Source organism: Talpa occidentalis, unplaced genomic scaffold (genome assembly GCF_014898055.3).
Source record: "Talpa occidentalis isolate TD23 unplaced genomic scaffold, MPIMG_talOcc4v2.1 talOcc4.5, whole genome shotgun sequence".
Lineage (NCBI taxonomy): Eukaryota > Metazoa > Chordata > Mammalia > Eulipotyphla > Talpidae > Talpa > Talpa occidentalis.
The window spans coordinates 94,576,667-94,601,188 of record NW_023604861.1 but is presented as its reverse complement, the minus strand read 5'-3'; the positions used below and the strand labels follow the sequence as shown (position 1 = coordinate 94,601,188).

The 24,522-nt window shown below is 38.6% G+C and overlaps 2 protein-coding genes across 6 annotated transcripts in view; one reads left to right on the top strand and one right to left on the bottom strand.

Moving 5' to 3' along the window:
• Positions 1–24,246, top strand: part of LOC119259147 (E3 ubiquitin-protein ligase RNF103) — a 72,807-nt gene extending 48,561 nt beyond the window's left edge. Inside the window, exons 3-6 of one of the 3 annotated variants that reach the window (XM_054701813.1) lie at positions 2,301–2,480; positions 13,489–13,610; positions 15,327–15,441; positions 16,312–24,246. In XM_054701813.1, the coding sequence (XP_054557788.1) occupies positions 2,301–2,480; positions 13,489–13,610; positions 15,327–15,441; positions 16,312–16,454 (560 nt within the window). In that variant the 3' untranslated portion in view covers positions 16,455–24,246. The remainder of the gene's footprint in view (positions 1–2,300; positions 2,481–13,488; positions 13,611–15,326; positions 15,442–16,311) is intronic. The other 2 variants (XM_037527783.2, XM_037527780.2) reach the window with 2 other exon arrangements.
• KDM3A (lysine demethylase 3A) overlaps positions 19,706–24,522 on the bottom strand; it is a 49,967-nt gene continuing 45,150 nt past the window's right edge. For all 3 annotated transcript variants that reach the window (XM_037527776.2, XM_037527777.2, XM_037527778.2), the window contains exons 22-26: positions 23,240–23,359; positions 23,024–23,163; positions 21,609–21,785; positions 21,394–21,528; positions 19,706–20,414 (exon numbers count right to left, since the gene is read on the bottom strand). In XM_037527776.2, coding sequence (XP_037383673.1) covers positions 20,334–20,414; positions 21,394–21,528; positions 21,609–21,785; positions 23,024–23,163; positions 23,240–23,359 — 653 coding nt within the window. In that variant the 3' untranslated portion in view covers positions 19,706–20,333. The remainder of the gene's footprint in view (positions 20,415–21,393; positions 21,529–21,608; positions 21,786–23,023; positions 23,164–23,239; positions 23,360–24,522) is intronic.

Below are 24,522 nucleotides of genomic sequence, written 5' to 3'. Positions count from 1 at the left end.
GTTAAAGCAACAAGAAAGAAGAGACTTCCCTCAACAAAAAACCAGACTCCCAGATTATACAACTTGGAGGAGGAGGGCCCATCAAGCAAATTTGAGACCAGTTCATGCAACGGACCACAAAAATAGTTCATATACCAGCCTCGGTAGAATCTTCAAACAGAAATCCACAGAAGGAACACATGAGGCAGTGGACATAATCCCTGACTAAAACATAAGAATGTCATACCTTACACCAGTGAGAATGGCACATATCAAAAAAACAAGCAACAGCAAATGTTGGCGAGGATGTGGTGAAAAAGGAACTCTCCTACATTGCTGGTGGGAGTGCAAAGTGGTCCAACCTCTATGGAAAGCTGTCTGGAGGTTCCTCAGTCTACTAGAAATGGAGCTACCATATGACCCGGCAATTACACTCCTAGGGATCTACCCAAAGGACACAAAAACATTTATTCAAAAGAACACCTATACACCTATGTTTATTGCAGCACTATTTACAATAGGTAAAACCTGGAAACAACCCAAATGCCCAAAAATAGATGACTGGATGGAGCTAGAAGGAATTATAAAATATTATAAAATATCGGATGGTTTCACTTAAGCAGGAATATAGGGGAACCAAATAAGACATCAGTGTAAAAAAAAATAACAGTACAAAACACAAAAAAGCAAAAACGGACAATTAGAAATCAGGGACATACTGTAGGGGAGGAGGAGAAAGAAGGATCAGAGGGAGGGAGGTGCATAGGGGGCTGTGGTGATGGTGCACGGGTGCATTGGTGAAGGAAACTCTATGGGGGCTACACCTGAGGGGGTGGGGGAAAGCAAATATTGTTTAAAAAGAAACAATGATGTAAAAAAAAGAAAAAGAAAAAGATGTCAAAATAAAAAAGGCAAATTAAAAAATGAGGAACAAGATGGCAATAAGCACCTATGTCTCAATAATTACCTTACATGTAATGATGTGAATTCACCAATTAAAAGATGTTTACAGGGCCTCCCCGGTGGCGCAGTGGTTGAGCGCTGGGTTGTGAAGCTGCCCGCGGCCTCTGCGGCGCCGGTTTGATCCCCGGCTGCTTCCCGGCCACCGGAGGAGGGTCCCACATGGCGCGCAGACCTCTCCTGCCGCCCGCTGCTCCCCTCAGCAGTGTACTTCGGTCCTTCTGCCTGCTCTGCTCCCCGCTCTGGCTCTGGTGAATCCTCTCACCCTCCCGCGCTTCTGACTGTACCCAGTGCATGTATAAACACAACAAAGAAAGAAAGAAAGAAAACATGCCTCTATAAAAAAAATAAAATAAAAAAATAAAAGATGTTTACAAATCAGATAATTCAACAAAGCAAAGTATTTATAAAAACTAGTAGACAAAATGAAGTGAGGCTTCTGAGGTCAAGAAGGCAGTGGGAGAAAGAAACAGTCAAAAGAGTAGAAGGGATGGTAGTGGGCAAACAAAAATGTGGCCACTTATAAGTCTGTAGAGAATAATTCAATGCCTTGGTTAGTCCTGCATATTTCATAAAGAAGCACTGTCTTGTATAAAGTAAATAAATGAAAAAGGTTAAGATGGTAATTTTTATTTTTTTACCATTTTTTTTTTAACCACAGTAACTAACTACTGCTCATAAAAGTATAGCTTATTTCTTGTTGATACTGTTTGATATTTTTATTTTTAAGGGGTTCCTTAAGTTGGCAGATTTTTATAAATCATTGATGATCATAGAACCACTACTTCTTTTTTTTAAGATTTATTTATTTATTTATACAAACACTGGGTAGAGTTAGAAGCATGGGAGGGTGAGAGAATTCACCAGAGCCAGAGCAGGGAGCAGAACAGGCAGACAGACGTAGTACACTGCTGAGGAGAGCAGTGGGCGTGGCAGGAGAGGTCTGCGCACCATGTGGGACCCTCACCCGGTGGCTGGGGATTGAACCGGCGGCGCTGCAGAGGCTGCGGGCAGCTTCACAACCCAGCACTTAATCGCTGCGCCACCAGGGAGGCCCACCACTACTTCTTGTTAGACCAAGCTCTGGAATGTATTTACAGACTTTTTAAAGTTTCTTAGCATCAGTAACAACAAATGTTAGAGTGGGCTCACAAGAGCAGTTTTAGAAAAAAGGATTTACTTTTTTTACTCTTAAATTACTCTAATGTTGTCTTTTCAAGAAATAGTGAATACTCACCACACTTTATTTCGTTCTGTGTTCTCCTATTTAATAGGCACATCTAGATCACAGTAAGAACAGTAAGCTATGAATGCCAGTAAACCTCCTGTTTATCCTTAATTTTTGTGTTTTCTGAATTTAGATATCCAAAGAGAAGAAGAAAAAGTGAAACGATCTGTGAAAGATGCTGCAAAGAAAGGTCAGAAGGATGTCTGTGTGGTTCTGGCCAAAGAGATGATCAGGTCGAGGAAGGCAGTGAGCAAGCTGTATGCATCCAAAGCGCACATGAACTCGGTGCTCATGGGGATGAAGAACCAGCTGGGTAAGTGGCAGTCACCTTATGGCCACTTCACAGATGCTGATGTTCTTGCTATTAACAACACTAGTTTCCTTGAATAGGAAGAATAATAATCGGCTTTGATTTTTATTCTTTATAGTCTTAGTTATACAAATACAAAAAATTATTCTCACTATTATTCTATCACTACTCATTTTCTTTTGTCATTGTTTTTGTTTTTTTGTGGGTTTTTTTTTTTTTTTTTTTGTGGGACCCTTGCTGGTGGCCGGGGAACGAACCGGCGCTGCAGAGGCTGCGGGCAGCCTCGCAGCCCAGCGCTCAACCGCTGCGCCACCAGGGGAGGCCCTGTCATTGTTTTTGAACTAATGACAGAATTTATATATAAATCTTTATTTAGAATTTAGAATAGAATACCTCTATTACAAAGTGATGTGAGAGTTTGAGTCATAGGATTAAGAAGTGGGCCTATGTGTGCCCTAGGCAAAATTTTTAGAGAGACTAAATTTGTCAGTGGCTTTCACTCATCTTTTCAGCCTCACCCACTCACTGCTTCTCTACCTAATGATTCTTCACATTTTAGGAATATGTAGACTACATAAGGTGTATTAGCATGCATGTAAACTATCAGTTTGACAAAAAAATCATTAAAATGTTTTAAATAAAAATAAACAGTATCAGCATCCAATATACCATTTGTGGTCTTTGACAAGCTTCTGTCTCCAAGGTGGTGACAGCTTGAGTAATAGGTTAAATTTTATCTCCAAATGGATTTTCTTCTTACTTAATTTCTGTAAAATGAAGACATCCTAGCTCAGAATTATTATACTTTGAGAATGGCAACAAATGATTGTTGAATATTTAGACTGAGTGAGGACTCAAAAATATGGAGAAATTTTTCACTAAAGAATATTTTAAATCCGCTGTCAGACACTAGATTCATTACGTATATCACACTCAAAAGTTAGAAGACTTTTCCGTTTTGGGGATGGTGTCAAATGAGTACATAATCCATCATTTGGTTGTATTTACCTCTGAAATTATTTTTGTTAAATTTTAACATTTGAATATGGTTTTTAATATGCCTGATAATGAGTATATCATCAGTTTCTTTCTCTAGACACTGAAGAAAATAATCATGAACTGGGAAAAAGTGAAAAATAAGATAAACTGTGCCACATGTTCTGAGCTTTTAAGAACTGTTATTTCAGCCCTAGCGTAAAGTATTCAGGCTCTTTAAATACTGGAAACATCACCAGGATAGGTACCTTTTGAACAAGCCAAAAGTTCATTGCCATAAAGAAATAATTTTATCTGTCATTTTGAAAGCTCAAGTAAATACTTTTGCCTGTACACAGCCAGTATTGGAAAATTTTGTATTTATTCCCTATTTTTTCTGCAGCATGCTGAAAAGATATATGTTCAGTTGGTCATGATAAGCTTATTTTAAATTTTTTCAGTATATCTTTTATTGAGTAAACATCAGAAAATTTATTGCTCATTCTGCCCTTTTTCCCTATGAGTAAAGCACTCCATGCACAGTCTCTTTCTCTCCCCAGTTGCAGAGATAAAGGACACAGGATAATATAGCTGATACTTATATATTTGTCACCTCGAACTAATAAGATCAGATATTTTGTTATATTTGCTTCAGTTTTATATAAGAAATAAAACAATATTACTAAAGTTGGATTTCCTTTAATATGTAGTCTCAATTCCATTCCCCTTCAGCCTCCCTAGAGATAACCATTATCAGGAATGTTAACATTTGTATAAATGGTAGTATACTACACAGAGTATTCTGCACCTTTTTTCCAAATTAACATTGTATTTTTGAAATAATGATTGCTATTCCTACAGTAAATATTCCATCATAGGAATATCACATTTATTTTTCTTCCCTATTGATGGACATTTAGGCTATAAATTTTTACTAACAATGATGCTGTGAGTGTCATCACTTTTGCACTTGAATAAGGTTTTTTAGAATAGTTATACACTCAAAAATGGAATTGCTGGGTTAAAATAGTTTGGTTAAATTTTGTTAGAATTCCAAAATTGTTCTCAAAGAGGCTTTAGGAACTTTTATTCCTACCAGAACCGGGTGGGTTTTTTCTGTCTTTTTCACCAAGCCTATTAGCAGATTAACCATTAATCTAAAGTGAAAAAATAATCTCTTCTATAGCATGTACTTTCTTTAGTAAACATAACAAAAAGTTCCTTTATGTATTACACATAATCAGTTATCCTTTATTATTTAAAGGATCTTATCTTTTATGATGTTTTAAATACATGTCGGGACTTTATATAACAACTGAAAAGTAAACTCTCTGCTGTTTGATCTTTGTACTCTAAGACTTTGTTGTAGATTGTCAGCAGTTTTCCTCTTTCCTCAAGTTGATCTCATCCAACCATGTTACTTAAATGCCACTGATTTCCAATCTTTTATTTTCATCCCTGATTTTATCACTTAAATGTATGATTATTTTCTCAACTCATGTCTTAATGGGCCTATCAGAACTAATAGGCCCATACAAAAATTTTGGCTGCTCGTCTTTGTTTTTATCCCCACCTGCTCCCAATTCCCTCAGAATCTCAAGACATCATATAATTTTGTTTGTATTTCCATAAGATTTATAGCCCCTTGTCCTTCAGTTTTGGATGTGTCCTTGTGCTTATTTCCTTTCCAGTGTGTTTTCTGTTTCTTACCCAAAACAAAAGATTACAGTCAATTGTTGGATTTCTCAGGCTGGTGCTTTAATTTTCTTCTCTTTCTTATTTTCCATTTTGAAAATAATACCTTATCCAAAGGGTGATTGAGGATTAATTCAATGCCTGGAAATTGTAATTGCTATATATTTGGTTCCTAATATTAAGGTAATTATCATCATAAATTTGTCTTTGTTCTACTTTCTGAGAAATTTCCTCAACTTTATTTTCCATTTCTTCTGAGGAATTATTAATTTTAGCCATGCTAATTTCCAGGAAAAAGTTCTCTGATAGTTCCTTTAAAGAAATCTTAATTCATGAAATCAGTGTTTTTCCCTTGTTACTGACAACCATTTTGAAAGTTTCTGTGTTTCTTGCATTATTTCTCATTTTTTAAGGAGAGGGGACAGGAAAGGGGAGACCTGAGTAAGTGTAAGTTTCATGAGATCTTCCCCTGTCTTTTCAGGCAAATTTAATGAATACATTTCTTTCAGCCCCTAGTTATATTGCTGACTACTGTGGATAAAATAGTAAACATACAGGTACAATCATTGCCTATTAGATATAGGGTAGATATATTTAATAAAGTTAAATATATAATTTATATATACATTAAATATCTAATAAAATTAGAATATTTAATAAAATACCTAAAAATAAAAAATAGGTATTTGTAATTGCAAATTTTGATAGGTTCTTGCAAACTGTAAAGGTAAATACACTCAAGGATGGCTCCTTTAGCTACTAATGATATCTGAGGGAGGATGAGCAATTAAGTATGTGGTGGGGGGTGTAGGTGAGGGGATTCCAACATGGGTGAAATCCCTGTAGCTGGGAAAAAATGTGTATTCAAAACACTTAAGAAAAATCTGGGAGGTTGGGGCACCCCAAAAAAGTGGAAAGGATGGACAAGAAGATGAGTAAAGAGGTAAAGAAGATAGTTTTTACAGTCATTAGGAGAGCAAAGGTTCTTAAAGACAAATTGAGACATGCTATAGCAGTGGTGCAGATAAAGTGCAGTGGGAGTTCAAAGGAAAACTAATGGGTTGTTGGAAAAGTCATGATGAATTTAAAAATATGTCATGACTTTTCTGAAAACCCAATATTTGGGGGAGAATTGGGGCAGCATCTGAGTAGAGGGGTTAAGGTGCACAAAGGCATAGGTGAAATATTTTGGGCTGTTTAGAAAATAATGCTTGATTCAGTTTTTTAAGAATGTATTAATTGGGGCAGTAGGAGGTAAAGCTGCAAAGGTAATTTGGAGACAGAGTTTTGGGCATTAAGCTGAGGAATTTAATTTCATAGACAGTAAAAAGCCTTGGGGCACTGTAAGACCAAGGGCAGGTGCAGCAAGGAGGGGGAGGCAGTGGGACCTGAGAGGTAACTGGCAGGGTCTGGAGAAAGTAATCTAATGGGATGAAGTGGCAGGGAGGACACTGTCAGAAACTGTTTCTGATGCAGAGTAAATGTGTCCTGAGGAAGGTTTAGACAAATCTGAAATATTCCAAGTCCTTGAACCTGCAAAAACTTGCAGGGCCATTAAAACACACTGGATTCCCAGGATTAGATACAGGCATAAGAAAGGAGAGTTTATTCTGGTCAGTCCAGACAAGCTCCATGAGCATCATTCTGCTTCCCCAGTTTCCTAAGGCAGTATTTGGTGGGGGCGATGCCCCAGGCAGAATTGTTGACAGCATTTATAGTAGGATGTTGCTTGTGGCAAATTAAACACAACAAAAGTAACTGAAGAATCTCGAATGGGGCAGGAGGGAGGAATCTTTGTGAGAAGAGAAATAACTGGAAATAGTGTTACCAGAGTTCTTGAAAGGTCTTTGTCCCTCTCTCCCTTGGATGTTCCCTCATGTCACCCCCAACCTGTTGCATCTTTGAAAAGCCACCTTTTGATGAAATTATTCCTTTTCCTTAAGATTTTCCCCAATTAAAATGCACATGCCTCTGGGAGGGGTAATCTGTTAAGCCTTGTCAGCTATTAATACATTGTCATTTCCAAATGACAGCTTCCTGATAGCAGCTTCTTCTGGAATAAGACAGATGATGAGTATGTTTTGATTGGGGGAGAAAGTTAAGAGAAAGGTTCAAAGGTAGGACAGGAAGTAGAATTACTATATGGTCCAGCAATTCTACTTCTAGGTATATACACAAAGAATTGAAGCAAGGACTCAAAAAGATATTTGCATATTTGTGTTCACAGCAACATTACAATAGATAAAAGGTAACCCAGAAAGGACAACCCAAACATTCATTGTTGAAATGACCAGCTTTACCAAAGCAATATGAATTGAATACAGATTCAATACATTTCCTATCATATCTGTTTTTGGTTGATAAGAGGGGTTTTGGCCAGGACTAGGGAGTTGATGAACACTTACTCTTTTAGTAAAGTTGAAAGATGAACAGATAAACAAAATGTGGTATATATAAACCAATGAAACATGAAATTCTGACATATTTTTCTACTTGAATGAATCTTGAAGGCATAAGTGAAATATGCCTATTACAAAAGAAAAATACTGTGTGATCCCACTTCTGTGAGGTAGGTATAATGGTCAGATTCAGAAAGTTGAATGGTAGTTGCCAGAGGCTGGGAGAAAAGTTTAATGGGTATAGAATTTCATTCTGAGAAGATGAAAAAAGCTCTAGGAAATGGATGGTGGTGGTAAATGTACTTAATGCACTGTATACTTGAAATAATTAAAATGGTAAATTTTGTGTTATGCATACTTTGCTGCAATAAACAAAATAAATGAAGCAGGTCTGACTGCTCAGCCATGGCATGATTTTGGTGGCAGAGACTGAATGAGCAGAGTCTAGAAGGGTGAGAAAGGCAGTGAAAGAGAAGGCCAAGTACCTATTGTGATTTCTTTCCTTGGCCGAGTTTGTTTTGTCTGTCTGCTTTGATTAGAGCACCTGACTGTGAGTTTACAAAGTATGCCATGGTATTTAAACCAATCTTCTGAATCAAAGCACATTTTTCATTATTTTTTAGTCTTTATAACTTAAAAGTTATACAGGCTTACTATTAAGAAATACTACCGGAATATTTATTTTTTTTAATTTAAATTTTATTTTTATATTCCCCATACAATTACAGCCTCCTTATTTTGACCTCAATCCCTTCTTTCCCTGCCCCCTACCCCCCCCCATAGAGTGTCTCTGGTTCATAGTTGTTTGTTGATTTTGATAATTTCTTTCTTATAGTTATTCTTTTTCCTGGTCCCTTATTTAAGTTTTCTAGATTCACTACAGGAATATTTAAAATAAAAAAGTAAGTGTTCATCAGTTCCCTTGTCCTGGCCAAAGCCCCTCTTACTGACCAATAGCAGATATGATAGGAAATGTATTGAGTCTGTATCAATTCCTATCGCTTTGGTGAAGATGGCCATTTTAACAATGTTAATTTCTCCAGTCCATGAACAGGTAATAGCTCTCCATTTCTTTGTGTCTTCTGTTTATTTTAATAATGTCTTGTAATTTTCATTGTACAGGTCCCTCATCTTCTTTCTTAAGTTTACTCCTAGATATTTTTTTTAAAGATTTATTTTTATTTATGCATCTAAGAACTGGGGTGTAGGCCAGAGGTGTGGGGATGGGTGAGAGAATTCACCAAACAGAGTGGGAAGCAGAACAGGCAGATCTATTGAAATAGGGGAACCTGCTGAGGGAGCAGCAGGTGAATAGGGGAGGTCTGCTAAGCCATGTGGTTTAGCTCCCTGGGCAGTAGCAAACTCAGGCTGCAGTGGCTGGTGATAGCGTGATAGCACTGACACTTTAACACCTGCACCACCAGGGAGGCCCCCTAGGTATTTCTTTTTGATAAGGTTTTTATTTTTTTTAATTTTTAATTTTTTTTTTTAAGATTTATTTGTTTATTTATACAAGCACTGGGTACAGTCAGAAGCGCGGGAGGGTGAGAGAATTCGCCAGAGCTGGGAGCAAAGCAGGCAGAAGGACCGAAGTACACTGCTGAGGGGAGCAGCGGGCGGCAGGAGAGGTCTGCGCACCATGTGGGACCCTCCTCCGGTGGCCGGGGAGCAGCCGGGGATTGAACCGGCGCTGCAGAGGCTGCGGGCAGCTTCGCAACCCAGCGCTCAACTGCTGCGCCACCGGGGAGGCCCTTGATAAGATTTTTAAATGTGATTGTTTTCTTGATTTCTTTTTATCTCTTTGTTTGCATATAGAAACACAACTGATTTTTGTAAATCAATTCTGTAACCTGCCTCTTCACTGTATTGTTTGACTTCCAGCTAAAAAAAGGCTACAAGAGATAGAGGTAGACATTATACAATGATGAGGGATCAATGCATCAGGAAGACAACACTCATCATTATATATGTACCACCTGAAGGAGCACCTTTATTTCTCACTCATATCTGAAGGAGAGTCTTGCAGGATATATATTCTTCACTAGCAATTTGTTTTGAGTACATCCCTCCATTCTCTCTTCCCTTTATAAAAGACTTCTTAGAGAAGTCTGATGTCAGCCTGATGGAGGTACCTTTATAGACTGACAGCTTTTTTTCACCTTGCTGCTTTCAGTATTCTTTCTTTGTCTTGATAGTCTCAGAACTCTGTCCTCTTCAGGTCTCATTACATTTAGAGAGAATGTTTCTTTTGGCTTCATGGATTTATATATTTACTTAATTCCCCAAGCTTGGGAAGTTTTCCTTTTATTTCCTTAAGTTCTCTGTTCCCCCCCAAAAATATTTTTTTTTTTCTCTGTTCCTTTCTCTCTTCTCTTTCTGGAATACCCTTATTATTGCCTTTACTAATGGGACTGAATAGCTCTCAAAGTGTTTCATTTTTTTTCCCCCTTCATATTTCTTTCTTCTTCAACCTGGATCCTTTGGGAATTATTGCCAAGATCACTGATTTGTCCCTCCACTTAGTTTAGTCTACTTTCATATCTTTCTTCTTCTTCTTTTTTTTATATTTAAAGAGCAGGTTTATTAGAAAAGGGATAGGATCATAAAAGACACTTGCATAGACACAAGCAGATAGGAGGAGCTGCCCCAAAAGGGACAGGTTTGCTGAGAGAGGCCTGAATGGTTGCAGGCGGGCGGCCTTGAGGAGAGCTGCGTCCACTGAGGGAGGTCAGTGAGGAGAAGTCCCGGCAGGTACAGGTCACGGACAGGCAGGAGGCTGCTGCCCTGCAGAGGGAGAGAGTTGGCGAAAGGAAGCACCTGCATAGTCACAGATGGGGAGACGGAGTGCTGCCTGCTTTCATATCTTTCTGAAGGGCTTGTGGATTTTATTTTTTCCAAAATACCAACTCTCATGACACTAATCTTTTGGAGTTTTCATTTTCTACTTCATTTATTTGTTCATATTTTTATTATTTGTAGTGTCCATCTTTGTCCCTATTACCTTTTGTGGCTGAAGGTCTTTATCAGATATAATATCAATTCCTGCTCTTCTCTCTGAGTTGACATGAAACATTGTGCTCCAACCTTATATTTTATTTTTGTCTTTCAGTTTTAAATGTGTCTCTTGTAAACAAATTATAGATGGCTGAAACTTTTTAACTCAGTTTGTCATTCTTGCCTTATAATTGGCTAGTTCAGGCCACTCACATTTAGGGTGATTGGTTGATAGATGGTATTTACTTTCACTTTTTTTTAAATTTATCTTTCTGTTGTTTCTTTTTCCATTTGCTTCTCTTTTTTTATTAGTATACTTTTCCCTAGTGATTCTATTTTTTCATTTCTTCTGCCTCTTTTCTAAATTTTTGGTTAGTGGTTACCATGGGGATTATAACAAACTTAACACATCTTAAAAAGGCCATTATAAGCTGTTGTCAGCTCTCCAATTTTAACTGTACAGGTTACATGCATTTCTTCCTCCTCTTTGTTTTTTGGTCAACTCATAATATTCTTGTTTGTTTCTGATTTTGTATTCCTATTAACATTTTGCTCATGGTTTTTTGTTGTGATTTTTCTTTCCTTGTAGAACTCCTTTCAACATTTCCTGTATACTCGCCTTCTGAAATGTATATATGCGTAGGTTCATAATTGCTGGATCATATGGTAAGACTAGGTCTAGTTTTGTGGGAAACCACCAAACTTCCAAAGTAGTTGTACTATTTTACATTTCCACAAGCCAGGAATGAGTTTTCCTCTTGCTTCACATCCTTACCAGTCTTTGTTGTTGCTAGTGTTTGTACTTTGACCATTCTTGGTAAGTGCATGGTGGTTATCTCATTGATTTAGTTTTAATTTCCTGTTCACATAGTAGACTGCCTTATCATTATTGCCATCTGTATATCTATTTTGGTTGTGTGTCTAAGTCTTTACCCATTTTTTAATTGAGTTATTTATTTTCTTACTGCTGAATAAATCTTAATATACTTTGGATAACAGACTTGTATCAGATATGTCTTTTGCAAATATTTTCTTCTAGTTTATGACTTCTCATTTTCTTCAAGGGTTGACTTTTTATTATAAAATATTTTTATACCTTTTTCCTTGTAGTGCATCAAAATGTATTTCAGTATTTTTTTTATCTATGTATCTTTATGTATCTATTTCTTTTTTTATAATAGATTTTTTTTTTTAATAGAGGCATGTTTTATTTATTTATTTGTTTGTTTGTTTATACATGCACTGGGTACAGTCAGAAGCGTGGGAGGGTGAGAGAATTCACCAGAGCCAGAGCGGGAAGCAGAGCAGGCAGAAGGACCGAAGTACACTGCTGAGGGGAGCAGCGGGCGGCAGGAGAGGTCTGTGCGCCATGTGGGACCCTCCTCCAGTGGCCGGGGAGCAGCCGGGGATCGAACCTGTGCCACAGAGGCTGCGGGCAGCTTCGCAACCCAGCGCTCAACCGCTGCGCCACCGGGGAGGCCCTGTATCTATTTCTTTATGTATTTATTTTGAGTTTCCAGTGTACAGCATACATTTATTTTGACTTCCTTAAAAATCCCTTACCCAACAATCCTTTTTGATTGGTTATCAAATCAAATCTTTTAGGAATTAATGTTTGCGCCTTCTCCCCTCCCCACTTTATTGAATTTTCCTTCTCATGTTTCTTTTAACAACCAAGGAAATTTATATTTTTATAAAACACAAGTGTTTTGGTATTAAACGTAACACTTGTCACACCAATTTTTTTCTTCCATCTTTTTACTAATTAGCAATTTTTACTAATCTGTTTTACTAATAAGTATTTTATACTTATTTTTACTAATTCAGCTCAGAAAAGATTGAGCACAAGTTCAAACACACTGATACAGCTCAGGATGCAAATTAGGATAAAACATGGGCCTGGGTAGACATCAGACTTTTATAATTCAAACAACTATATGGAATTTGCTTTATTTTCATCCTTTTTCACTTCTTCACATCACTTAATTTTTTACGATAGTAACTTTAACATTTTAGAATTATCTTTTTTATATCATTGTCATATATTCGTATTGGGCATACAGATGCTTGATACTTTCTCTGTAGCTATACTAATCTTAATAAGCATTTTACTTTCCCATTCCAACGTTAAAGGAAATAAAATAATTTATGCAACTAGCAAGCTTCCTTATTCCTTTAGAAAAATTTAAAAAACTGTGTCAAACAGGCATTTCCCTGTTTGCTTGTTTCCTTATGTTTTGTTTTCCCTTACATGTGAAAGTTTCTAGAGTCTGGATTTGCAGGGGTTTCTGGTTTAGCTAGGCACTGCAGTGCTGGGAAGAAGTCTGTACCCCAGTTTTGATGAGCAGTTTGCTGTGTATATAGCAGTTTTCAGAACTTTAAGTCTCATGAAATTTCGAAACAGATTTAGAGGGTTGCCAACTTGGACATGTTAAAGACTTAAGTGGAGTGGGGAGGTGATCCTTTACTACTACCTTGATTTCTTATAAAGAATATATAGTGTACGTATGATCTCAGACTACAGAAAATGTTCCCCTAGCAGAGAACATGTGATGTACACATATACTCACATTATCTTGTCCTGATTTCTTTCATTTTCCTGAGAACCAGTGACAGGTTCCTCACAGAGTAGCCACCATCCATAGGCTTGTGTACTCTGGCAAGGTCTAGAACTGTTCTTCCCATGTAAGACTTGTCCTGGGTGTCAGTCATTCCTAGCTGGCTTTCCCTGAAGTTCATTTGCAGGCCTTCAGGACACTTTTCAGATTGGCCAGCCAAGGATTTGTACCAGTGTTTGCTGAGCAGCACACATTTTTAAAAAGTCAGTTTCTTGGTCAGCTAGCCCAAGAATGTATACTAAAAGTATACAAATAACTTTGGAAAATCACCCACTACTGCCTTTTACTGGAATGGCTTATAATTAGAATCCTGTTACTTTTCCCCTCTAGCGGTTTTGCGAGTGGCCGGTTCCCTACAGAAGAGCACAGAAGTGATGAAGGCCATGCAGAGTCTTGTGAAGATTCCAGAAATCCAAGCCACCATGAGGGAGTTGTCCAAAGAGATGATGAAGGTAACCTGGAGATGACCCTGCGTCCCACTCCAGATGACAAGTCATGCTAGACACAAATTCCTTTAAGGACTGAGGAGCATATATTAACATTGGTTGATACCACCTGAGTTGAGCTGAAACTGGCCCGAGTGCAAGAGTACCCCATAGAAGAAATGCAGGTATACCCAGAACTCCAGGGGAGGCAAGGGGCGCAGGAAACAACTGTGCAGGACTGAGACAGCTAGGAGTATGAGCAAAGAGACAAAAAATAACCTAGTCCTCTGCTCTGGGGGTGTGTTAGTGAAACTGGCAAGGAGGTGGTTCTAGATCAGAGATTGGCAAACTTTCTGAAAAGGGCTAGATAGTAAATGTATTTTACAGTTTGTGGGCCATGCATCTCTGTGCTATGGTATACACATATTCGGAACCATACTCGAGCTAGGATGTATTGAACCTATTTCACAGTAGCATCCAGCACTAAGATGCCAACTGCTCACTCAGGCAAGAGGGCTCCACCTATGTGACCTTTACTGTGAACTTGTTCATTTTGGTTGAGAGGAAAAGGTCTGAGAATAGGCAGGATTTGGTACCAGTTAGTCATATAATTAAGTGAACTGGGAACAGAAAGGCAGGGAGAGCTTGCTTTTAATCTGATCCCATCAGCAGCCTGATCAATAAGAGACATGCCTTGGTTGAGGGGAACCAAGGCTGGAGCTACCATAGGCTACCAAGGCTGGTGCTACCATAGGCTACCAAGGCTGGTGCTCCTTGACTCGTGGGAACTTCAAGTACAAAGCAAGGAGCTCAGACTTGCAGGTTGTAAAGCAGTCAGGATTTTTCTCTTTAGGCAGCTTCCCAGCTTTCCCCCTTCCTACCTCTTCTGCCCACAATGTCTTGGGCCCCTTTCTGAAGTTAAGGGAAATAGTTCCAACCTTTTACTTCAACAACGAAACCCTCAGTAGGACCTTACCTGGAAACTGAGGACACTGCTCAGCAAGACAGACTTGCAGGGCCTGTGTGTTGTTAGAGAGCAGTTTTCTTGTGCCGGGCAGTGGTGCCACGCTACTTTGACAGCAAAAGTTGTCTGGCTGCCCTCAGGCTGCCAGGCCCAGGACTCACAGCAGAGTGGGCAGTCCTTCCTTTGTTGGGTCCTGAAATACTGTTAGATAAATCAGATTTTGGTGAACTGACTGATTCCTATCAACCCATTAGATTGATCCTGCCAGCAGGTGTAACCGGGACATGCTGCAGTTCTCTTCAACCCTTTTATGGGCTTTGAGGGAGTGCTACCCTGCTCTTGGTATTTGCTGTCACAGTAGTGTCTGCTGTGATTCTAACCAGTTTTCATACCATGCTTCAGCCCTGCACTCACAGATTATATTTGGCAATGTTAGGGCAAATGCTTCCCAAGAGAGCTCAGGGTATATGCTCATCTATCAGCAAGTTGCTCCCCAAGAGCTGCCATCATAGTCGGGGTTACCCTGAGTATAGTTTGTGACTCTACTGGTAGCCATTAGCGCACCTTCTAATTTTGGTGCTGTATTTAAAGAGCGGTGTCCTTTTGGCCTTCTGCAGGACAGCATCCAGTGTTGCCTGTGACCACCTAGGTTGCCTTTTAGCCCTTAAAAGGGCGAATGGGCTTGGAGACAACAGAACTCAGCCTGATGCTGAACCTAGAGAAGTGTCGTTGGGAGCAGATTTAACTGAGGGAAGTGACAAGGTTTATTCTGTCTTCAGGCTGGAATCATAGAGGAGATGTTGGAGGACACCTTTGACAGCATGGATGATCAGGAAGAAATGGAAGAAGCAGCAGAAATGGAAATTGACAAAATTCTGTTTGAAATTACAGCAGGTATGACAGATTCATCTTCCTTTGTCTCACTTTTTATGGCAGTCTATGTTCACTAATTTACCTAGTAGGCTATTCTGTGCTTTTTTAGATTGTGCAAGTAAGTACAGGTTTCCCTAGCCATCTTTAAAAACACATAAAGAATTTCCTACCGTTTTATAAATGCTAAAGGGAAATACTGCTCTCACAGACTGCTGTTAGCCGCTTAAATTATTACTTTCCTGAAAATGATACGGGAGTAGCTGTCAGTAGCCCATGACCTAACACTGACATGAGGATGTCCTGAAAGATTTAAGGATGTCTGAAGTAGCATTATTTATAATATTGAAAAGTGTGAAATGAGCAATAGAACATTGATTATGTTTTAATAGACTATAGTTGGGATCGATGATATGTAGTCATTAACATATATATTCATTAACATGGAAAGGGGCTTACAATAAGGAGAGTCTTGTTACTGAAATACACTTTTTTTTGCAAAAAAAGCCTGTCTTTAGGAAAAGTCTGAAAGAGGGAAAAATAAAAAGTTATCTTTGAGGTATCTTGAGGTTTTAGATTTTATTTCTGGATTTTCTGGGTTTTATGTTAAAAATAATTGATGAGATTTCATTTTTGTAATAAATTGTTGGGAGAAAGACTAGTTCAGAAAGACATTTTTGTAAATACTTAGAAACAATTTAGTTTTATTTCAAAGATTTAACATCTTCACAAAATCTTCAAAAATCAAGTATTCAATAGTATATAGGAACTTAAGAGTTTTAGCACTAAAATACTTATTCAGAAACCTTAGACTAATTCTTGCAGAAAAGGTAGGGAAGATGAAGAATCACGTCTTAAACCAATAGTTTGCTTATCATTGCTGTTTCTTTTAAGGGGCCTTGGGCAAAGCACCTAGTAAAGTCACAGACGCCCTTCCAGAGCCCGAACCTTCAGGAGCAATGGCCGCCTCAGAAGATGAGGAGGAGGAAGAGGCTCTGGAAGCCATGCAGTCCCGGCTCGCCACGCTCCGCAGCTAGGGGCTGCCCGGCTCAGGCTCTCCTCACGGCCGCCCGCCGGCTCGCGCACTCCGCTGAGGCAGCCGCCGTCTTGTGTATCTCTCGCACTACAGCTCTGTGGTGAGGCATTACATTCTGGAGATTCTCTGCTAATCTCTCTTCAGTCTCCGCGGAGGTTTTGGGATGTCAACAGGATCTGAGTGGTGATGTAATAAATGCATCATTTTCAGGAGTATTAAGTATTTTGGGGGGAAGGCAAGGAAATCTTAAGAAGCACTTCTGTGAATAGTTGATTGACTGTTGAGGACTATACATTTGCCTGTAAAAGACTATATACATGGACCTTAATAAATTCCTGCTTTAACACTTGGTCTCACTCTAGAACGTGCACTGAACTCTCAAGATGTTTGCTGCCCCAGAATGGTTTATATTTGTCCTTGATAAGAGGCGCTGTAGCCTGGCATATGAGACATAAGAGCCTAGAGTAAATTCTGTCTAGTTTTGTAAGAAACTGCCAAACTGCCTTCCAACTGGCTGTACTTTACATTTCCACTAGGTGTGAGTGCTTCTGTTGCGCCACGTTCTCACTGGTATTTGCTGTTGTTTTGAATTTTGACCATTCTGATGTGTATAGTGCTGGTCTCATTGTTGTAATTTGCAATTCCCTATTACAATGTAGAACATCGTTCATGAACTTTTTTGCCATTGTATTTCTTCCTGATCAGGTAGGTGTCTCTTTGGGTCTTTTGCCATTTTCTTTGAGTAGTTCATTTTCTTACTGAGTTCTAAGAGTTCTTTGTGTAAGTCTTGTATCAGATGTTTTTTACAACCAATTTCCTCCCAATCTGTCTTGTCTTCTCATTCTCTTCACAATGTTTCACAGAGCAATTTCCAATTTTGGTGTCTAACTAGCCAATTAATTCTTTCGTGATCATGCCTTTACTGCTGGCTTTAAAAAGCCATCACCAGGCCTCCCTGGTGGTGCAGGGGTTAAAGACACAGCACTATCAAGCTATCGCCAGCCACTGCAACATGAGTTCGATCCCCAGCCTGGGAACTGACTCACACGGCACAGCAGAGCTCTCCTGTTGTGCCCACTGCTCCCCTCAGCAGTGCATTTCAGTAGATCTGCCTGTTCTGCTCCCCACTCTGTCTCTGGTAAATCCTCTCACCCCTGCATCTCTGGCCAGTACCCCAGTTCTTATATGCATAAATAAATCTTTTTTAAAAAGGTCATTACCATACCTAAAGTTACCTAGAATTCCTGTTATCTTTAGGAGCATTACAGTTTTGTGTTTTACATTTAGATGTGCCAACAATCTTATTTCCTGTAAAAGCTGTAAGGTTTATGTCTAGGTTCATATTTTTGCATATGGATATTGTTATTCCAGCACTGTCTTAAAAGTCAGGAAGGTGTCAGTCCTGCAGATACGTTTTTTCATATTGTATTGGCTGTTCTGAGTTTTTTGCCTCTCCACATAAGCTACAGAATTCACTTGTTAATATACACAAAATAACGAGCTGGGATTGATTGGGATTGACGTGAATCTAAATCAAGTCAGAAAAGTTGACATACCGATGGTACTTTTATGATTCCATTTATCAAACTAGCTTATTTACAGAAATGAAAATTAAAACTTTTATCAGGGTAGATGGGCTGATGGACAGTGATACTTGGTTAAAACCAATATAAAACAGGTTTCAACTTTCCAAGTCTTTTATATGCTATTTCAAAATTTACTTTCTAAGACAGTTTTCTTCTGAGCTGCCAGAATACCATCTTATAGTCACTGAACCATTTCAGAAATAAAAATCTAAACCACAGAAGTGAATCTAAAGTAAGTATTGATTAATCCAGAATCTGAGAACTTTGCAGGTTTAAAATGGTAGGTGGTGCTGGCCTTTGCTTTTTTGTTGTTTATAATGTACTTGATTATAACAGACCTTGGAATTGGAAGTATCTGTGAGACTGCTTTGAGACCTTTTATTATATATATATTTTTTAATTGTATATTTTTTTACATCTTTTATTTTTGCACAATGTATGCATTTTCATCTTGGATAAATTACCCATATAATTCCCACCACCCCCCCTTATTTTGACCCTAATCCCTTCCCCTCCCCTCCATAGTGTGTTTCTGGTTTATAGTTGCTTGTTGATTTTGATTTTTACTTTATTATAATTAGTCTTTTTCCTGGTCCCTTATTTAGGTTTTCTAAATTCCTGCTATGAGTGAGACCATCCGGTATTTTCCTTTTTCTTTCTGGCTTATTTCACTGAGCATGATCCCTTCCAGCTCCATCCATGTTGCTACAAATGGCATGAGCTTATCTTTTTCGATTGCTGAGTAATATTCCATTGTGCATATGTACCAACACTTGATCCAGTCATCGATTTTTGGGCATTTGGGTTGTTTGCATAGCGTAGCTATTGTAAACAGTGCTATAAACATAGGGGTGCAGGTGCCCTTTTGAATTAATGATTCTGTGTCGTTTGGGTAAATACCTAAGAGTGGAATTGCTGGATCATCTGGAAGCTCCATCTTTAGCAGGTTGGAGGCCTATCATAATGGTGGTTTCCTCTAAAGAGTTTTCCTAGTCTTTTGGCTTTGGGACATTTCTGAGAAACAGTGCCACTCCTACTGACATAGGCAGATATTTCTATTTATTCTTTTCTGGTAATGTTTTTGAAAGCTCATGCATTGCAGGTTTTGACATGAAGTGGGCTGGCATTAGCCAGTGATCTTTGTCCTCCTACCATAAAAACCCCAAGCTCTGGGCATCTATACTACTTGATTTATTTCAGTTTAACTCCTTTTACTATACAGGTACCTTTGACTAGGAGACTCTAAGCTATATTAGAAAGGCAGCTTCTTTATAAACTCAAACTTCCAACAGTTTCGTTTTCCTTTTTACAGTTTCAAATTATAAAGAACCAGAAGAAAACAGCATATTTTGATCTATTACCTTTTTTTTCTTAGAAGCATTTAACCAGTCACCATTTGAGTTTTGTTTAATTTTCACTTCTAAATTTAGTTAATTGGTGGGGGTTTTTTTTTTTTTTTTTTTTTTTAAAAGTGTGGCAGGGTTTCCACCTGGATGGGGAGACACTTATTTCCATGTTAGCACTGCAGTAATCATTCAGAAATCATTATAGTATCTGTTTTTCCTTTTAAGATTATTTTCTGGGGCAATCTCATACTCCACTAACATATAATGGTGGGTATGCAGAATCCACAACCAGAGGAGAAGGCCAATAAGCTGAGTCAAAATTATTATATGAATACTTTAATGCAAAATGCTTAACACTTAAAATTAGCAAAGCTTCACTTAAGTTAAAACTCCATTTAGCTAAAGATGGTTAACCCCAAGAATTGTACAGTAGTTAATTTCTGCTATATAATGTCAGTTCTAATGCAATGCAGTAAGAACTGCATCATTAGCTGTCATTTCCTCCATTGCTCTTCTGAATCCTAAGGGATCAGAGAGAGGGTACTCAGACACAAAACAAAATACAACCCAAATAAACTGTGCAGTGATTCCTAATAGTTATAAAAAACCCATTTTGACTACGCTGTTTAAACAGCTGGGGAATAACTGCAAGTATTGTTCCAGAGCTGATAAGAGGTTTTGTTTTTACAGCTTGGTAGAAGTTCTGCACTAGGTGAGAAGTCACAGTTTAAGGATGCATGTTCTGTAAATAGTTACTACATATACACATTTAGTGTCTGTAAACACTAGAAATATACATAGACAGAGTACCCTCACCAGCTGGGTACAATTTAAAAAAGAAGATGAGGTAACATGAATCTCAAAGTCCACAGGAATCCTGCCTGAAGAGTTTGAACAGCTGCCAGTAATTCACGTCCAATGTGCAGGGTTAAGGTGTCCCTGGGACCCTCAGGGTTTGACAAAACTGGATTCACTGGCTTTCAGCATAGCGACGGCATCTTTCACTGCATGGTAGATAACATTCTTCACCTAAAAGAATAGCAGAAAGTCTAATGAATTAAACTTAAAAACTGTCACTAAGAATCAACTTTTCCATCAATTTTACTACCATTGCCTCAGAATTGCAAGCAATATTCAGTGAAATGTTAATATAGGGACACCTCATATTTGGGGGTTCCAGAACACTACAATAAAGTGAATATTGCCATAAAGCAAGTCACAGGAGTATTTTGGTTTCCCAGTGTATATATATAAAAGTTCTGTTTACACTATTACACTATTACTGTAGTCTATTCATGTGCAATTGCATTCTTAAAATAACAATGTACGTACATTAATTTAAAAATACTTTATTGCTAAAAAAAAGCTAGCCATCATCAGAACCTTGAGAAAGATTTCTCTACTGGTATAAAAAGCACACTGGGAAGTACAATAAATTAAGGTATGCCTGTATCTGAATGGCCACTGAACTCCTTTAAGCCAGTGTTTCATATACATTTTAATAGTGTATCCTCTGAAGACTTAAAAGTTAATTTTCCCCTTCCACAGGCTTTGATGCCACATTATTCTACCTTTCAGTGAGTGCAACAAAAGGGAAGTCCCAGGGTAGTTTCATTTTTCAGAGTTTACAATCTCCTAGTTTTCCAAATATGAAATTATGTATCACATAAGCCACAGTGGAAAACCTCTAAAAATCTCACCCTCTCAGACACTCTTTTGATCCCCAGGTGCTACTGTGCTTCACCCAAGGCTGAGAGCAGCAGCACTCAAGGTGTTTGTTCAAAACCCCAGTCTCGCAGCTGAGCCAGGACAGAAATCAATACTAAAACCTTCCTCTTCAGGCATAGCCCCATATAAACAGTAACAAACCAAGGTGAGATTTCCTCTCTATTTTCCTCTTCTGCCTTAACTAGACAAATACACAGTATGGCCAAGCTCAGTTATAAGGTCAGAAATGGGCCATGAAAGAGTAGGCCATCAGAGAATGCCAGATCAATGCCATTTTTACCTGTAATTTATCTTCATGATTGGTATGTGTCTGTGACAGATAACGGAATTCCTGAGTAAGCCAGAAGCAGTGTTTAACATGCTCTGGAGAAACAAAATCTTCAGCCACTTTGATACAGCTATATAAGTTATGAACCTAGAAAACACCAAGCCACATCAGTAATACACACAATAGTTTGTGGTATAAAAGAATAAAGAATGAAGTTATATTCTTACCTGATGTGGTGCTCCTGCTGGGATAAATACCACATCCCCAAGAAATTGAACAATAGCCCAGCCTTGAACTCCATACTCTTGATGAAGGCGCTTTCTTAGTGATCGGTCTAAATACCAGCTCTGATCGTGAATGGGATCATGGTCTGCTGGGTTTTCTTGACCTTGTTCTTCTGATACCTAGAATATTCAAAATATTATGAAACTAAGCAACATATGCTGAGGCCCAATAAGGGCACTGTTCCCGCTGAAGAGTGTGGGCAATCAATAAATGTCAGGCCTTATTAAACATAAGGGCCCCTGTTGATAGAAAGAGACAAGTACTATTCAAAGACATTAAAATGAATAAACCAAAAGGTGACAAATATGGCTTTCCTTTGTCATTTACTATATAAACCATGACTGGCAGTCTGCTTATTTTTGTAAATACTATGTTTGAACAATATCTTGGTCTAGATTTGTAATGTAAGTAGGCTCAAGCTCCTTAGAAAAACTACTATACTACAGTCATTAAAAACCCGCATTCAAAACAATCCCAAAGACAGCAAGAGATTAAGCGTGTTTGTTCTAGATCCAGCATCTGGTACTACAGACTCCAGGGAACACTACCAAAGAACAGTGTGGTGACTGGCAGACTTTTTGAAAGAGTCAAATGGTCCAGAAACACAAATGATCCTTCGCCTGAAACATCCTGATTCAAACAAATCCTGGTTAAAATGACCTACTTAGTAGCAGGCAAAAGATTGAGGGTGTGCATTTCTCACAAACTACAGAATATCAACCACAGCACCTGGTACTGCAACTAGCAACATCAGTGATGAACAGGTTACAAACTGGATACACCCGTCTTTCCAGCAGCCTACAACATCCACACACAGCCCAGGCTCAACTATCTGCCAACTACAAAAAAACTTGCAATCTTTGAACTCCCCGCATCCCTCTCTAATTGGCCTTTACAAACTAATGGCCACAAAGAGGACTTGAGACGATCCTGACCTACTTCCAAGAGAGGGTGGACAGAAGTAAAGGGGACCTTAGTAACTCACTCAGAACACAGCCATCAAGGATCAAGAAATACTACCGGAGGTTTTAAAGTATTTAGATGGAATAAAAACATGCTGAGATAATGTGACAAGCTAATTTGAAGGTAGAGCACAAAAAGCTCCAAATGTACTAGTAACAGAACACAGAAGTAAGTAAAAAGACAAGACCCTTCTTTTCAGAAATATGAGCCTAATGCTTTAGAAATCCTTGTTCCTATGCAACCAGCGTCAGCCTACCCAACCTAACAGGCATGGATTTAACTTTTGAGAGTATGTATCTCCCTAGTAACTTTTACTTAGTTCTTGACATGTACCAATTCATAATATTGCTATTCTCCATGCTTTTCTTCATATGTCACGGGGCAAGGAACATACCTTCTTAAGGAATTCTCGTATCTTCTCTGTGTCTTTAGCAGCATATATGTGCCAGAGAGCTCCTGGCTTCTCTTTTCCTTCAATAAATCGCTTTATTGTGAGTTCATCTGAATCTCCATCTTGGATAGTTTTCAGGACTTCTGGAGTGAGAGAAAGCAAACATCAGAAAACAGTCTAGTTGAGAGTTAGGTCCCACTTCTATACTCAGCACTTTACCTTCTTCTTGGTCACACTGTCCTTTGGGAATTCCCACATAGACCATGACATTGGCTGCATCAGAGACATCTAAGTGCAGATTAGTTGTACCATATTTCCGATCTTCAGGAGTAATTAATCCTGCAAACAGAAATGTCTTAAGTTTACAGAAGACAACAGAGTCTGCTGTAGTCTTTCCAACTCCCTGTGAGAGCCTTGGACATAAAAGTTAAAAGCTGTCTCTCTAATCAAGTAAAAGCAAGTGAATAATACTTAGTATTAAATGACTGTATCCTTTCAACTTCAAAAGAAAATAATCTAATATTTAATTGTAAAACTTAAACCATTCCAAATACTAGAATTTCTGTCTCCAGTGGTAGGCAAGGTAGGTTCATGACAGATCCTCAAGCTGCTTAAGAACAACTAAAAATTCTGGATGAAATTATTAAAACAATTCTTGTGCTGGCAAGGAAAGAAATATTCAGAAACTAGAAGCTCAGGAAAAGTAAAATGGAATACTGAAGCAGGGATTTGCCAAAAGGTTATTTGCTCATTCAGGTGAACTCATACTTTGTTTGTCACAGCCTGGGAGGGCTCTGGGACAAGACAGAAAGCCCAGGATCCACTTAAGGAAGTATAACACAAATCCCTCTCGCACACACATGAAATGGAGGAAATAATGCCTAACAGGTTCCTTCAACTATAAAAAGGAGTGAGGTTCCTAATCTCAGCACCGGCGAGGGCCCCCCTTGTTCAGCACTCAAGCCCAGCAAGCTCTGCAGTCACTTTGGACAGCCCATCCTGACATAAGGACTCTGCTTCTGGAACGGGGAGCAGTATGGTTTGTGGTGGGCAAGGAGAGATCATCTTCTGGCCTGACAGCAGCCCCTGAAATGGCTAAATTGTTTGGAGCCAAGGGGTTTTGGCTTGCTGAGGCCTGTGGTTTTAGGAGGGGATGTGCTCCATAAACTCAATCTGGGACTGTGGTCTTAGAGTCTGTTGTGCTTTCCTTTGCAATTTGGTGAAATACCAGCTAAAGGAGTAAGTAGAAACATCAGATATTAGGTTGAAATCCTAGACTCTGTAAATCTGTTTCAAAATAGTAAAACAAAAATATAAAGGGAAGAGACAATGAAACAATAATGGCAAAAAACTTACAGCTGTAACTAAGTGATGAGTCTATGGGAAATCACTGCAATAGACACTAGTTTTGAATGCATTTAGAAAATACTTCCATACATAAGTAAAACTGAAGAAAAAACTAACATAACGAGGAAAATGAATGAACAGTTATATATGACAGC